This window comes from Stegodyphus dumicola, chromosome 7, assembly GCF_044657685.1.
Source record: "Stegodyphus dumicola isolate Sdum_Otavi_A_Nest chromosome 7, ASM4465768v1".
In the NCBI taxonomy this organism is placed as follows: Eukaryota; Metazoa; Arthropoda; class Arachnida; order Araneae; family Eresidae; genus Stegodyphus; species Stegodyphus dumicola.
Genome location: NC_140774.1, coordinates 100,055,363 through 100,072,931, shown reverse-complemented (window position 1 = coordinate 100,072,931; position 17,569 = coordinate 100,055,363). Strand labels below are relative to the sequence as shown.

Sequence of the window (17,569 nt, the reverse complement as noted above, 5' to 3'; positions counted from 1 at the left end):
AATTTTAAAGTTTTGGTTTATTAGGTCTTCCTCTCACTTCTTTTTCTTCATTACATTCTGATACTTAGACAGTTTTTTCTGTTTTTCTTCTGACATATGGGGAAAAATGAAAACAGAAAAAGTGGAAGTAAAAATAAAAGAAGAAAATAATTATTATAAGAACTATAGTGAGAATAACTTCTTAATAACACTCGGAAAGTCACTGTTTGAAATATTTTACCTTACTTATGAAAAAGTGAGTATATCTTAAACCATTGCTTGAAAATATATGAACTATTAGATCAATACCGAATAAACAAATAATTCAAGGAGTTGGTGGTACTCTTTCGTTTATTAAAGTAAATTAATCAAATTTAAAGTACGTATTTAAAAATGAAATAACGAAACATTTTCCTTCGGTTTTCCGTATGGCTAAAAATTGGAAAATGGCCAATTTTTGATTTCAGAATACCTTTTAATTTTTACTTCCCTTCAAATCTCAAATAGGTGTATATAAATTCATTGGTACTCCGTAAATATGTCAATCCTTTCTTCTCAAAAGATAATAATTTTTAATTTAATAAACAAATGGTTCACGTAAAAAACATTTTTCGAGTATTTATTCTCAAATCATCGGTTTTCTGAATAAAAAAGCTAACCTAAGTTTAACATAATATGTAACTGCATTTACCTTTTTGTAGAATAACAATAATAACAAGAAATCACCAAATAAAAAAAAAAAAAAAAAAAAGATAAATGTTGCAACAAATTACTAATTTGCAACAGTAGACACAAAATAAGGACTAAGCAATTTGTCGAACGCATCTACGGCGTCCCCTGTACCCTAATGCCCCGTTCAGACGAGGGCGTAAGGGGCATAAGTGGTTAAAGCCGAGCTCCGTTGCCAAAGCAACCAGTGTCTGCAACGTCACAGAATCTGGTTTAGGGCTCGTGGCATAGGGTTCAAAGTTTTTAACTTTACGCCGAGTTTGGGATAAGAGTTGACCAATCAGAGTGAAGCTAAAATGAAGCGGCTTTCTTTAGACGATTTCGCTGTCACATCGAAGGCGACGTTTTTTTTAATATGGAACACATCGTATCCGAATGAGTTGTAATCGTATCCGAACGAAATAAAGAGTTGATCTCGCAAGAAATCTATGATGATGATGCATCTTTTAATGAGTTTTTCAATTTATATTGAAAAATATAGATGAAACTTGTAAAGCGAAAGTTAAGCTCAGGATTATGCACGCTGTGTATGATCCTGTAGATGATTGATCCCATCCAATATTTTTCATTTTATTGTGAAAATTCTTTAAAAAATGCATGATTGCAAAAATTTTATTTTTTCTGTGTAAATTATTATTATTACTTTCTTTCTGTTTATAATTTGAAAAAAATTATAGAATTTTTTTCCTGTTTAATTATTTTTACATTTAAGAATAAATTTATTGAAAAAGCTGGAAATATTGTATTGCTATTTGCTTCAAATGCTGATTTTCTTTCCAAGCAAACTTCATGAAATAATTTTACTAAAACATCAAATCAATATCAAGAATCTGCTGTTTTTTTTAACAGTAAAAATATTCCTTTAAAGAAAAAAGAAAAAAATATTCATTTATTTAAGAATAGTCACAATAATCAATTCAACGGTGTAAGCTTTGTATAAGTAATGAAAGATTAATCTTTTGAGAAAATGCTCTTATGAATTCCAAGAAGGAGAAAATGTCGTGAAATAGCCTTAAAACAGTCAAGAGTCTAGACAGTTTTGTCTCCTGTTGAAGTTCTGTTCTGTTTTTTAATTACGTTCTCCATGAAAGGAATTTACTTTTAATGAAACTGAATAGTACACATAATTCGTAACATGGACTATAATTTAATGAATAGTATTTATTATTATTATCCACTCTTTATTACTATCATTTGAGTGGAATTTTGATCATTAAATTAATGCTATTTCTCTGGTAGAAATTCCTGGATAAGGTATGAATGTTTATAATTTTGATGCATTTGAAGACTTGGGTACCTAAAATTTGTCAATTGAAATTACTTTTGAGATTTAGTCATAAATAGAAATGACAGCATATGTTGAAATTAAATTCAGGGGTGCGGCTTATACATGCAAATTATTAGAAATAGGTGTATACAAACAGCTGGCAACACAGCAAAATGTATTTAATGATTGAGCATAAAATACATTGTTGGGTGAACGTTTCCTAGTATTGTACTAGTTGTGGTTGCTGGTCATTGTGACCACTTGTGGGATACTAGTACTAGTGATAACTGATACTGGTAGCACAGCAAACTACTATAGCGATCGACAGGGACAGTGAATAAGGAGTGCTAAGCACATATGTTTCACTGTCATAGAAACATGTTCCTTCTGATTGAAAATTAAAAAAATAATAATAATAATGTATGGTAAGTACTGTTCTTAGCTTAACTGCTTTCACACCTGCAAAATAGAAAAATATTATATACAGGCTATCTGTTCGTTATCCTCAAGATTTTTTTTAATTAGGCATATTTAGAATATCGTATTTCTTCTAAGAGAAATTATATATAAAAATTGAAGAAGGTTTTATATATATAAATATGCATGTGCATGTTTATAGTATAGAGATTACTACAGTACAATGCAGAAATATTCCATACTGCTTTGCACAGAAATATATGTGCCAACCAAGTATTGGTCTTTCAAAAAAATATTAGCTTCTTCCGTTGCCTCTTGGCTAATGAGAAGGGCAGATACAAGATCATTCTGTTGAGCCAGTAAAACTTTGTGGCGAGCTGAAAAAGCCATGACACAACGAAAAAAACAAGGAGAGCGAACGCGGGAAATCAATCGAGCGAGAGAACAGCGCGAGAAAGTTGTAGACATTCCAGGTATGCGCAAATTTAGCTTCTCTCATTGCCCACGGCTTACACCTCATTCTCGCAGGTGTGAACAGGTCTCCCATATTTTATGCCCTTATGACTATGCCTCTATGCGCTTTACGCCCACATCTGAACGCACCTTTACATACTTACCGGGATCACGTATTTTCGTTCACATATATTTACATGATTAGCTCAGCTTGTGTCAAAAACTGCAAAAAGCATTAACTGATAAAAATCAAAGCGATATAAATAGTATAGATCTTATGCATGAACTACAGTTTTTGCAAATTTTTGGAGGAAATGTAGCAACTTCGGTTGAAACTCTATGCTATACCGTTGCCAACAACATAGAGGTGCGCAGAAAAGAATTTTTAATATATCTCTAGATACCAGCCCTAGAACACTTTTTGTTTCCTGTTGTAATCACAGTTTGAACCTTCTCGTAAACTACGCTGCGTACAGCAATTTATTCAGTGCAGACGTATTAGATATGTATATTAATTTTTTTTTTAATTTTAAGATAATAAATAGTATTCAGCAACATAGTTGGTGTCCAATGCATTTAGTATATTAATTTCGCTTCACTTGCAGTGTTACTTTTTTATAGCATGTTGTTGTTGTTGACGAATGCTCACTTGTCTGACCTTAGTTAGCCCAAGCCCACGAAATTCCTTGTGGCAAGGGGCGCAAGATACACCTGTCGCTGCCAGCAGCTTTGAGCACCTTACAGGGGACAGTGCGATTTAACTCAGTTTCAGCCGCAATTTTGTTGGAGAGCTGGGGTGACGGGTCCAAGTGTCCACTCTTCTTTTACCACCAACCTTTCGAGAGGACTTTTCCTCGAATATTTAGAATGCCCTTATGCCACATGGACACTATAGATTTACAAACATCCATGTCTTCTCCAGGATTTTTTTCCCCCCGTATTAGTATTATGATAATAATGCTTCATTTTAAGTGTTGTAGGACATAAGTAATGTCCCTTTAATATCGTCACTACATACAGGTGCTCGCTAGACATTTGTACGACGGCGCTAATTAGGCTTGGATTAGGCCACGGGCCAAGCCGATAATATATACCATAATGAAAGTAAGTTAATTTTTATGATAAACTGATTTACTTAAGATAAATAAAACATAATGATAAATTTGATAAATATTTTATTTCAGCAAGTTTCCTTTAACTAAAATATTTGATGTGGACAACACATGACTTCTTTGTATGGCCTATTAAATTATACACATTTTTTGCTATATTTCATTTACACTTATTTCCTCAAATTTCATTAGAAAGATATTTTTCATTTAATTAATACAGTTCTCTCGTCCCGTCAAGGCAAAAATACATAAAAACTCAAAACATCATCATTAAAAATTGTAAAATACAGAAAAATGTAAACAAGTACAGTTAAAAAAACAATTTTTATAATTAAAATTAGAATTTCCACACAAAAATAAGCAATTCAGCTAGCGGGCAGGAGGACATATTTTTGGTGCACAAAATTAAAGTTTACATTTGGTCCCACTCGGCGAAAATACACTGAAGTTGGTGCACAAACTTACTTAATTCTCTATTCTGCTAACAGTTTCAAATGTAAGCAAATGGCAGCCTCTTTAGTACCACTTAAACAACTTTTAAATTGTTGATAATTCTACAACCATTGCATGCAGATTTACTAAAGATATAAAAACCTTAACCAAATATAAGAACAACCTAATTCAATCACTTTTGAAGCAAAAAAAAATGCACAATTTAACAAAATATAAGAATAAAACCTGAACACACCAAAAAGGGAAATGCACAACTACGTGTTATAGCGGTCCCATATACAAAATTTCAACATTCTGAGACTATTCATTTTTAAGTTATGTGAGACACATACATACATATGTACATCCATTCTGCGAAAGAGAGTCCTTTATTCTGTCCGTACATACAGATGTTAAGCGAAAACATCATTCAGATGGACTCGAGAGTGGTCAAAATGTATATTTGAACTGAAATATGGTACCTAAAATTTTTCCCAATTACAGTACTTCTTTTACTTTGTACAAGGAAATAAAAACTGATACATTTTTATTTCCATTATATAAAATCCAAAACACACTTACTTAAATTTTTAAAAAAATTGATGAAATTTTGAATTGTCTAAACAAACAACTCAGTTACTGAAATAAAAATGAATATCAAATTTTGTTTTATGAATTTCGTTAAGCAAACTCATTTTTGTTTCATGAAAACAAAGCAATTAAATTAATTTTTATTTGCATAGTCTAAAATAAAACACAAATCTCATGTTTCTTGGATGAAGAAAGAATAGACATTAGTATTATGAAGTCAGTAAAACACTTATTATGGTTATTGAATACTTTTCAGAATAAATTAAAAATAATCCCATATATAGCATATAATTACTTTATGTTTATAAGCTAAATATTTTCAGCACCATATTTGATGATATGTTATTGAACTAAATTAGATGAATGTATATGAATACATTAACAGCAATAACTTAATTTTACCACAAGCCTATAAAACTCTTTCACCTAAATTAATTTAATAGCTTTTTTAAAAAATCTATATACCATTCTGCTTATTTTACTTTTTTATTTATAACAACAAAGCAAATAAAAGCAGATAACAGTAAAAATATACAAGTAATAATATAACAGTGAATTTAATTTTAAATAATCTTACAAGAATAAGAAACAGAACATATAACGGCAATTCCAGATAATAAGTCTCAATAATTGGAATTTTGTGCTAGGTACTTATTTACATATGGCAATATATATATATATATACAATCAAAAGTCTTTAATCCGGACTCATCGGGACTTCGGCGATTCCAGATTATAGATCATCAGTTTAAATCTGGTAAGATGGCATGCAGAAATTATAAAATTAAAAATATGAAACCGTAATTTATGAAATAAAGAGCAATTATGATGTAAAGGGTATTAAAATTTACAAAAAAAAAAAAAAAAAAAAAAAAAAAGCTTAATATTTATTTGTTTATTTTATTAAACATTTCTTTCAACGCGCGCGTACGTAAACCATACATTACGCATAGTCAAAATTAGAAAATTGCAACCAGAAAACTATTTGATGTGTATTTGTGATATTTATAATGAATTTGATTTAAGTCATATCAAAGACGGAGTACATCGAGATGAAATACATTTAGTAAGGAATTATAAGCTGAATAAAATAAAAACATCTGCCCTGAAGATAAAGATAGTGCTGACAGATCAACTTCCAGTTCATTGCGCGCCACGACGTTCCCCCCCCACCACGCAGAGCAGCATGAAATTGATAAACAGATTTTGGAATGGTTAGAGAAACAAAGGATATGCCTTTATCCATTTTTTTGCAGGAATTCAACTTTTTGTTTGATGGACTTCGAAACATGCTTTCGCTTTGTAAATCCTTTGGCAGCTGCAGAATCGGAAATTCTTTTTGACATAATCAAAAATTCAAGCTTACTTTTATAAAATTGCTCTAACAGTCTGCAAAAAATAATAAGCCGGATCCAATTAGAAGATTAAGGAACAACACATTCTGCAACATTAACTGCAATAGATAATTAGATAATTTTAGCTTAGCTTATATCGTCTGTTACACATTAAACGCGCATGCGTAAACGTATTATGCGCATGCGTAAACGTATTATGCGCATGCGTAAACGCATATGCACATGCGAGGAAAGTCTGTAGCTTTGAGGTCCGGATTATAAATCTTTCCGGATTATGGACGTCCAGATTAAAGACTTTTGACTGTATATTTTTTTAATGATCTTAAATTCACTTAGTTCGAAAACAAGCTTTTCTAATACTTGCACAATAGCTGCAAAGTAAGATAATAATAATTTATTTACTAAAGAAATATTGATTATATTATCTCCTAATATAAATTTCATAGAAGTATCAAAAAAGAGTGAACCCAAATGTAGGAAGTTCAATTCCGAAAATTGTGTTTTAAAGTAACTGAATCTAAATTATTAAATTTTGTATGATCTTAAAATCTCTTAGTTTGAAAACAAGTTTTTCTAATACTTGCACAATAACTTCAAAGTAAGATAATACTAATTTATTTACTAAAGAAATATTGATTATATTATCTCCTAATATATAAATTTCTTGCCCATTTCTTAATAACAATACCAGTGACGATTTGTGCTATAATTCTTTTTGAAATACAAAAAAGTCACAGGTTTTAAAGCAAAAGTTAAATTGCTAAGTTACAATTATATCTCAAAAAAGCTGAATGGTAAGCAACTTTTCATTGATAACAAACTGATGTCTATATTCATTTTAAGGCAAAATAATAATAATAATAAAGTTTCATTCACTTTTCAATAAATCTTAATTCAAAGCAGTTGTAAATATAAATAACATAAATTGTAATCTATTAAGTAAAACAAAATTATATATTTTTTATTACTACGTAAGTATAAAACTAAGGTAGTCAGATTTTAAAATAAAATGCATATGTCTTAGGTGTGATACTTAAAAGTTATCAGGTATATATATATATTTTCTAAAATTGTTAATTTAAATCTAAATATTTCTAAAATTGTTAATTTAAGCAAAAAACTAAGAAGCAAAATTAAAAAATAAGAGAACATTATAATGCAGTAAAATTAAAAGTTTAATTAAAGATTAAATAATATGTGTTGTGTGTACATTACTTTCAAAATTAGAATTTAATTCATTTTCAAATTATATATAGTATATTTTTAAATTTTACCAATTATTTTTAATGTAGACAGGTTTTTCAGAAAGCAAATTTATAAATAATAGTAAAAACTATATGCAAGTTTGAATAAAATGAATAATAGTTTATTGAAAGATAGCATTAAAAATTAAAGCACTTACATTAACATACGGCACTTTAAGCACTTCATGAACTTCCTTTACTAATGCTTCAGGTGCTGCAGCTCCCCCAATTACAGCTTGAAAAGCAAGAAATGATTAATATGCTGTTCAGACAAAATCTTTAATCTAAACTGACACTTAAATTACTCAATTAGAGTTATTTTCCTCAATAATTTTCCTTAATATAAAAGGAAAGTGCTATAATGCAAAATAATTTATACAGAATGGTTAAGGAAAACATTAGTACTCAATTTAAAATTATGTAAGTAAAACAAGAATTACAAACTATTGCTCAGCTATTTTGCAACTCACACTACAATCAAAAGTCGTTAATCCGGACTCGTCGGGACTTCGGCGATTCCGGATTATCGATTTTTCCGGATTACAGATCATCAGTTTAAATCTGGTAAGATGGCATGCAGAAATTATAAAATTAAAAATATGAAACCGTAATTTATGAAATAAAGAACAATTATGATCTAAAGGGTATCAAAATTTACAAAAAAAAGCTTAATATTTATTTGTTGACCTTATTAAACATTTCTATCAATGTAAGTTGTTTAAGTTGCTCCGTTTTTAACGTGATAATGCTTTTTCTTTAATTCTATAAACAGACATCATTTCTTGTTCAGTTACAAAGTTCCGCTGCTCAAGTTCTATAATTGCTGTGTCGAGAATACCGACTTTTCGTTTTCAATACCCTCTGTGTCACTTTCTTCGCTATCGGAAGCGAATTATAATGACGAGGAATTTGATTTAAATCATATCAAAGACGAAGTACATCGAGATGAAATACTACATTTAGTAAGGAATTATAAACCAAATAAAATAAAAACATCTGCCCTGAAGATAGGGATAGTGCTGACAGATCAACTTCCAATTCATTGCGCGCCGCGGCGTTCTTCCCCGCCGCAGAGCAGCGTGAAATTGATAAACAGATTTCGGAATGGTTAGATAAACAAAGGATATGCCTTTATCCAATTTTTTCAGCAATTCCACTTTTTGTTTAATGGACTTCGAAACATACTTTCGCTTTGTAGATCCTTTACATATTAGTAAATATATATCGGAAATTCTATTTGACATAATCGAAAGTTCAAGCTTACTTTTATAAAATTGCTCTAACAGTCTGCAAAAAATAATAAGCCGGATCCAATTCGAAGATTAAGGAACAACGCAATCTGCAACATTAACTGAATTAGATAATTTTAGCTTAGCTTATACCGTCCGTTATACATTAAACGTGCATGCGTAAACGTATTTTGGGCATACGCACACGCATATTCGCAGCCGTAAAGGTCTTACGCGCATGCGTCAACGCGAGGCATTCGCAGAAAATTTGCAGCTTTGAGGTCCGGATTATAGGTGTCCAAATTAACGACTTTTGACTGTATTATCATTTGCTCATTTTCACGAAGATTTTAATAATGATACTATTACATATTTATTGTGATTAACCTAATTATATTTCATAAAACGCGCATATTTTCTAAATTGATTTTTGGCCATTATAAGCTTTTCCAATACAAGGCCATTGAAAAAGAATGTCAAAATTATAAAAGATTATTGCTTTAAAATGCCATATTCTTAAGTGTAAAAGCCTTACTCTAAATTTTTACTTCTAAATTTAAAAAGAAAAAAAATCTTGAGGATAAGCTACGGATAGCCCATCTATATATTTTTTTTTTTTTTTTTTTTTTCTTTTGGAGGTGTGAAACCAGCTAAAATGAAAATAGTACTTAACACAAACTGAGACAAAATTTTCATTATCTGACAAAAAGAACATGTTTCTGTGTTTACCATATCTTATTATGTACTTATTTCTAATCATTTCCGTATATAAGCTGTATCTGATTTTCATTTGCTTTGGGGGGGAAGTGTGGCTTATACATGAGAGAATATGGTATTATACATATTGAAATAATTAGCTTTAGGAGATCCAAGGCAAAAATGCTAAAGAGAAATTTTCCAAAGCCCATGTTAAGAGGAAAGAACTTGCAGTATCAGGGGATCTTGATGTTAACAAGTAGTACTACAGAAAGATTTAGAGGATGTTGTTTTACTTTAATAAACTTTTTTGCAGGAAAATTTCAAGAACATTGCATAAAATGAAAAACATCATGATCTCAAGTACGTACTGCAGTGATATGCAGCTGTCACTGTAATTGTAACTTTATAATTTAGTTAACTTAAGCGATGCAAAATACAATTCTGAAATCTGGCACACAATAACACAGCAAACATTGAAATGCATTGCATAGAACATTTCATGAGTAATATGTTTTTATAATCCAGTCCATTTTTTAAGAAATGGAGGCATGATCTTGTTATTTTTTATATAATGTTCATTATTAAAATTGAAATACTTACAAGAAGTGGTGATTCACAAATATTCAAATGCAATATAGCACTACATAAAGTTAAATGAAAAAAACTGTTCTTCTCAGGCTTAAAAAGATTATGCATTTATACATTATAAACATCCTGATCAATTCTGTTAGTGTGAAAAATCAGCATGACAATTTTCTTGGAACATAAGGATAGTAGCAATATTTACACCGCATATATAAGCAACAGTTAACTAATTTGTGACAGCTAGCCTATATAAATCTTAAGCATTTAATAACTCAAAAAAAATTTTGCAATAAAAGTGAAAGGTGACTAAATCCTATTGCTGCAAACGGATGCATATTTTGAAGACACTTTAGGCTACAAGGCCCTATGATTAATGCATAACAGTACCAAGAGATGCAAAGTTCTTAAGAAATTAGCATTATAGAGCAATCTGGATGATACTGGACTTCTTTGGGAATACTGTTCTAATGTTACCATAATTCAAGAAATATTTGACCATTTTGAAATATATTACTTCAAGCAATTTCTTTTTCCTAAATTCAAAAGGATTCAGTGGAAAAATTTATAAGAATGGTGACGACTTTGGAGAATGAAATTAACAAATAATTACTTAGGTTAGATAAAGAAAGTTTTAAAACTTGTAAACGTATGAAACAAAAGCTAAATACACTGCTGGCCATTAAAATTGCAACACCATGAAGGAAAGCAAACACACAAAAAAAAGGTATTTATTGTACGTAAACAGTATGGCATGAAGACAAAATGATTAAATTTGCAAGCAATTTGGGGGTTTACAGCGGTGTGAAATTAGTATAAACTACTGCCACCCCTCGCAGCTAAAATGGCCTTTCGCATGGAGTCAGACTGGGTTTGGATGACAGAAACGGGCAACTCATTCCACGCTACTTCAAGTCTATGTCACACCTCATCAACGGTATAAGCTGGAGAGTGGTGGCGGGCCAGTCTCTCAGCAACACATGACCAGATGTTTTCAATGGGTCACAGATCTGGAGACCATGCAGACCTTGAAGATAGGGCACAACCACTGGATGTAAGATGTCAGAAATGTGCCGATCTACATTCAAATTACTGTCAATCTGAACTAGAGATGTGCATGTCATGTACCCAGTGGCTGCCCAAACCATCACACCAGGTGCAGGGCTCTTATGCCGATATCGAATGCAAGTAGGCGGCATGTGGTCTCCTCGGAGCTTCCAGACACGCATACGCCCACCAGAATACTGCATGCAGAACCGGGACTTGTCTGAAAAGACGATACTAAGGAAATCCTCTATCCAGCATTGTTGTTTGGTGCACCAAAGTTGCCGTCTCTATCTATGCTGCGTAGTCAAGGGAAGCCGAAGTAATGGTCGCTGTGCTGATAGTCTACGCACCATACGAGCGGATACTGAGCATGCTGCAAACATGCTTATTTCCTGACTAATGAACCGTGATGTAGTTGTACGGTTTTGCTGGGCTGACCTCACAATATGTCTGTACTCGAGGGCATTGAGATCCTGCATGCCATTCAGTAAGACCCTCAGCAATCCATTGATTCCATATTCACATGACAATGGTTGAATGTCCACCAATGCGATGGGCGATATCATGGAATGATAATCTACACCCTCTATAGGCAATGATCCTGCCTCTATCGAATTTCGATAGTTGATGGTAAGCTTTTCTTATTATTATTCAAGGCATAACAAGATATTCTGAGCAAACTAAGACCTTACAAAGCGCTTTTCGAATGAGAAATCCACTACACAACTTTTCTTTTATGCAGTGCTTCAGATGTCATTTCTCCTAGAATTCCTTGAATTTGACCTAGATTTTGAATAAAACTCTACACCAAGCTAAGGTTGATTTTTTTGCCTAATTTTAAATTCTAAAAGTTTTTAACTTGCTTTATCATTTAAAGTTTATGTGCAGTATTTATTCAATAACATAATCCTCACTAATTTACAAATGCACTATTTAGATTTTCACACGTGCAAAATGTAATGAAACATGTAACTTTCCACCAAACAAAACACTGAATTTCTATGATAGAAATTCTTATATTATGCATTAATTTTCTTTGTTAAATGAAAAAAAAAAAAGTCTAAAAATGCTTGTAGGAATTAAAGCATTAATTTACTATCCTATGTTAACTTTTAAATGGCATATGTAAATATGCAAGAATATCTTCAACAAAGCTTTTGTTTGTGAACTTAACAGCTTTCAAATATTAACACTTTGTTCTGAACTGTTGGCAGTTATATCTCAGTTTCTTAAATCATGTTTAAAATCTGATACCTTAAAAATTAAGAGTACAAATTTTATATAAATATTAATTTAAATTTCAATTAAAAATTTAATATACCTTGTTTTAGGGATGAAATGGAGGACTTAATTAACCTGTGATTATTTAACAAATCAACAAACATCGTCGGTGTTCCATATACTGTTGTACATCTGCAAGGAAATATATGAACACATAAAAATAATAATATTTAAAAACAACAAATATACAATGGTACTTCAGTATACACATTATTAATCCATTCAAGATCTTTGGATTTATACCAGACGGGACATATAAAAAATGAATGTTTTTCACGAAGAAATAAAGGGAAAATCAGTAAAGGATTCATTTATTCTAACAAGTCATTTTATGTTTAGCATCTTTACTGTCATATTTTATTTCCATTTTCCTGCCTGAATGCTGATTTTTAGTTTGTGCATATTTACTCAGTAGAAAGAGATTTAAGGTAAATGAGGTAGAAAGAGTATTTGAAGGGAAGTTTTAGATTGTTTAATCAGAGCATGTTATACCCGCTGAACACCATGTTGCTAGTTGAAATTCTACAATAGTAGTCTGTTTTCAGCACTGTTTTATTCTTGCCAATAATGCTCGCCATGCTGGTATAGGTTTGAGACAACTTGCACATTAATTATGTCTGTGTAGCCTTTGGCTAACTTTTAAATTTAAGCTACTATTTAATTACTTTTAATTTTAACTACTATTTACTGTTTAACTTTTAAGCTACTATTTAATTGTAGTTTTAATTTGAATTCATTACTTTTGAGTTACCCATAAATGCTGGCTGGTTTTGTAAGCACAAGAAGTGCCTTCTGTTAAATATTTGATTTCTTAATAAAAAGGCCTTTTACAAACTTTTTACACTTCTCTATTTTCTTACTGGACATAGCGATAAATTGCTTAGATCCGTCTTCTAGTTTCTTCATATCCAGTTGTAGATGGATTCCAGAAAGTTCAATTTCACGCTTAAGAAATCCATACCCAAGATTTTGGATGTTTGGATACTTTTCATAGCATGGAATATGACCTTTTTTTTCTTTTCGCTCTTAAGAAATCTATACCTAAGATTTTGGATGCTTGGGTACTTTTCACGACATGAAATATGATCTTTTCTTTCTTCATTGTTAACTTGAACATACAAAGCTACTTTACCTGTGCATGTTCATTGCATGTCTTGAGCAGCAGTAACTTTTATTCCCACTATGTTGAATAGTCTATACCTCTATATCTTCTTAAGTATTTGCAGAAAAAATATGATGATAGAAAACTAAATGGAGCCCCAGTGTCTAGCAGTGAATCTGCTAGGACATTATTTAGCGATACCTTCACTACTGGCAATGCCAAATTTTTAACAATTACAGTATTTAATTGAATTTTAGAGGGATTTTCTTGCTTCCGGAGTAACTGTACCCTTTCATCTTCAGTATTCCTGCCTAATTAAAATTTTTCTTATTACTTTTCCCCTGTTTTCTCTTTTGCCCTTCATTTTGGCTGCCACCGCTAACGGTTGAATCTTTTTGTCTCTTATCAAATGCTTATTATGGCCAAACTCTCGCCTTCGCTAAGGCGCAGACGTAAAACTTTTCCCATTTGGCCTATTGCCATAGCCTGCAATGCATGTCTTTTCTGCCTTGCGTGCGTTTGAAATTGGTGGTGAGCTCAAATAGATTCTCAAAAGTCATTTGATTTTTCAATCCGAAGGAATCGTGTATTTGAGGCAGCGACCTAGGTAAAATTGTTTGTAATGTGCCATCATCAAGCCTCTTGCCTTGAGTAATGTTACTCGGGTTTTCCACAAGATAAGATCAGTTAATTCTTCAACTTTAAACTGAAACTTGCTAAAGAGTTCTGACCTGAGCTTAGCCCTGTCTTTTACAACGGGGAATGCTTTAATGAACACATTCTTAAGTACTTCAAATGTTTAGGTATTGCTCTCTGGCTAACCCAACACAAATTTGCCGATACATTTATACCAACTAGAAGCCTGTCCTCATAGGGCGGCAGCTGCAATTGTATCTTGTTTTGCTTCTGGCACTAGATACAGTACAAAATGATAATTTAACTATTCAAGGAAATTAGTGAGGTTTTCCCATCGAAAGTCACTGTGAGTTTCATAGCAGCCCATATGGTATCCACAATAAATCCAAATCCCTCCATGGGACTAACTGATGCCGGTGAGGCTTGTGAAGTTCAGCAGAACAAACTAAGGATTTTCTCGAGCCATGGTCCTTACAGTAGTTTAGGCGCCCAATGTAGAGTCTCATTTTCTTGGAAAGCATACATTAAATCGAGATGGAAGAATATAGCCACCGGTGATTGACATGGACCATTTAGGTGCGGAAGAAAAGAAAAAGGTTGAGAATTTAGTAAATCAGTTTTCTACCTTGTTTGATAACACACCTGGCCATACTCAGATTGTGAACCTTAGCATTGATACTGGCAACGCGGCCCTTGTAAGAGCAAAGCCTTAACATTATCACAAAACAAAAATTCAAATTATAGAACAGCATATTCAGGAAATGCTAAGAAATAAAGTTATAACGCCAATAAGTAGCTCTTACACTAGCTCAGTAGTGCTGCAAAAAAAAAAAAAAAAAAAAAAAAAAAACCTCCCACTTACTGACTTTAAAGCATAGCATTTTGCAATTGATTACTGAAAACTTAACAGTATGACTAAGTGCAATGTCCATCCCCTTCCCATAATTGAAGAAATTATTCGTAAAGTCAAATCTATGAAATTTATGACTACTTTAGATCTGACATCCGGTTTCAAATTGGCGTAAAGCCAGACAACGTTCTGAAAACCACATTTATCACAAAGTTGAGTGTTTATGTCTTCCTAAGAATGCTTTCGGCTTTAGCAGAGCCCCCGCAACTTTTCAAAGAGCTATGGACATAATTTTGAGGCCTATGCACACTCAGAGTGTGGGAAAAATTTCAAGTGCATTTTTTCAAGTATATAAAGAAGTCCGCACAGAAGGTTCTATGAAGGAAGCAACCAGCGGAGAAAATTTAAACACCACAAAGGAAGGCATAAAAATTCCAGTAATCCGATTCTCTTAAGTTCCAGCTGAAAGTTCTCGCAGAAACTTTAAGTCCAACACCATATTCTCAATCTACAGAGCAAGCAGCGAAGTCAAAGAGTCTACAAGGATGGAAAAAAGTAAGGGAATTCTGGGAAGGAGCCCAGAAGAGGAAATGGAATACTCAACCAGACGGTTAGACCATGCCCTGGAGACGAATTAAGAGTGTTGCAAGTAAACTTCTACCATTTGTAGGAGGACTTCATTTCCAAATGAATGCAGGAATTCTGAAAAATCAAAAGATAAGTGAAATTTATTTTCCTTCGCAGATTCAGCTTCTTGTTGAAATCACAACAGTTGCAATTTATTTTAAATTTTTCCTCAAGTGAGATCATTTCAGTTGCTTTTAAAGAAGCAAGAATCTCTGAATTTATATACGCATTTATTTGCACTCATTTTAGGCTAGTCTATAAATACAAATTTTGTTTTAGTGTAAGAGACTGACGTGAGAAGAATTTGGCGAAATTGTAAAGTAATTTTAATCAACTTATGTACATACGACATAAAGTTCAAGTCAAATTCTCTTAATATAATGTATTGTAAATGTTTCATGTAATGTAGTATGTCTAATGTTTTAGTGCTGCAAACGTGAAAAATGCTATTAAAGTATGTGCTAAAACCAATTAAATGTTTGCATGGTTGTAAGAATTAAATCTTGTAGTGTGATTGAAGTGAATGAGTGGATAAATTTAAAGGTTAGCTCTCCAACACAAAAATTTAATCGCCTATTTTGCTAGCATATTAGGTGCAGTTTTGAAATTAAGGTGTTTTTGAGATCTATTGAGTCTGAATTCTAACAAGTAGGATGTGGGTTAGTTGGTAGTGTTGTACCACTTATACAAAAGATGGTTGATCATTCGCATCAGCACATTTCACTGGAAAGCAGTGAGGAAGCGATTTATTGATAGAAAAAATCAAATACATAAAAGTTCCGATAAAATTTAAAGGGAAAAAAGTTCAGATAAAATTGTATGAAGAAGCTTTTGATAAAATATTTAAATAAGAAAAGGTTCAGAAATGCTGAAATAAACTGAAGTAATATAAATAGGCTACATTACTTAAATTGAATTCAACCAAATTTTTCCACTAAAATTCTTTTTCATTAGCAGCTGATTTATTGTTAACATAAACTGACGAAAACTGCTTGAAGAAGATTCAGCTCTTTGTCATTTAGATGTGTAAGATTAGATTTAAGATAATTGTAAATTCTATTGTTTGTAAGAATCCTTCCTTTGGTTCATGGTTAGTTAAAATTTAAGATCTTAACAAGATCACTAAAGACTTCCATTATGATTACTTAAATTCCGGCAGGGAAAGTTGCAAAGTATTCATTTATTTTATCTACCCAGTTATTTTATGTTCAATAACTTTACTGTTATTTTCCCTTTATGTTTTCCTGCTAAAATTTTAATTTTTAGTTCATGTGTATTCAAATGAGGTAGAAAGAGTAGTATTTAAAGGGATGTGTTAGATTGTGTAATCAGAGCATGTTCCACTCACTGATGGCCACATGAATTTGAAATTCTACAGCAGCAGTCTGTCTTCAGTGTTGTCTTTATTTCTGCCAATAGTGCTTGTCATGCCAGTATAGGTGTGAGCCAATTTGCTCATTAATAATTTCTGTGTAACCTTTGGCTAACTTAAGATTTAATAAAGTTTTAATTTGAATTATTGCTTTTGAGTTATGCCATGAATCCCGGCTGGTTTTGTAAGCACAAATATGCCTCCCAAGAAGGTGAGACTTTATAAATCCATCCTTATAAAAGAATGCTGTTGTTATTATTAAAATACTGTTTAATATTAAAATATATATGCAGTGGCTGAAATACATGCTGCACATAGATAAAATAATGAAAGTAATACTGTATATAAATGAAATAATGAAAATAATATTGTACATAAATGAAATATTCTATGTGAAAATTTTTCTGTTATCCAGATAGAAAACAATTCCTTGGCGTCCTCTAATATCTCTGTTTGGTAATCAGCTTCATCCCCTTTGCAGTCTTACCCAATTAATATCATTGTTGTTTTTCACAGTCATACAGTGGCATAGGAAAGGGGGCAAGGGGTGTATGATGCCTCGGGC

At 31.9% G+C, this 17,569-nt stretch overlaps 1 protein-coding gene across 3 annotated transcripts in view; it reads right to left on the bottom strand.

Moving 5' to 3' along the window:
* The window catches only part of LOC118199051 (medium-chain acyl-CoA ligase ACSF2, mitochondrial-like), a 97,386-nt gene that overhangs the window by 29,182 nt on the left and 50,635 nt on the right, over positions 1–17,569 (bottom strand). For all 3 annotated transcript variants that reach the window (XM_085820646.1, XM_085820647.1, XM_085820648.1), the window contains 2 exons: positions 12,458–12,549; positions 7,738–7,814 (listed from right to left, as the gene is read on the bottom strand). In XM_085820646.1, the coding sequence (XP_085676772.1) occupies positions 7,738–7,814; positions 12,458–12,549 (169 nt within the window). The remainder of the gene's footprint in view (positions 1–7,737; positions 7,815–12,457; positions 12,550–17,569) is intronic.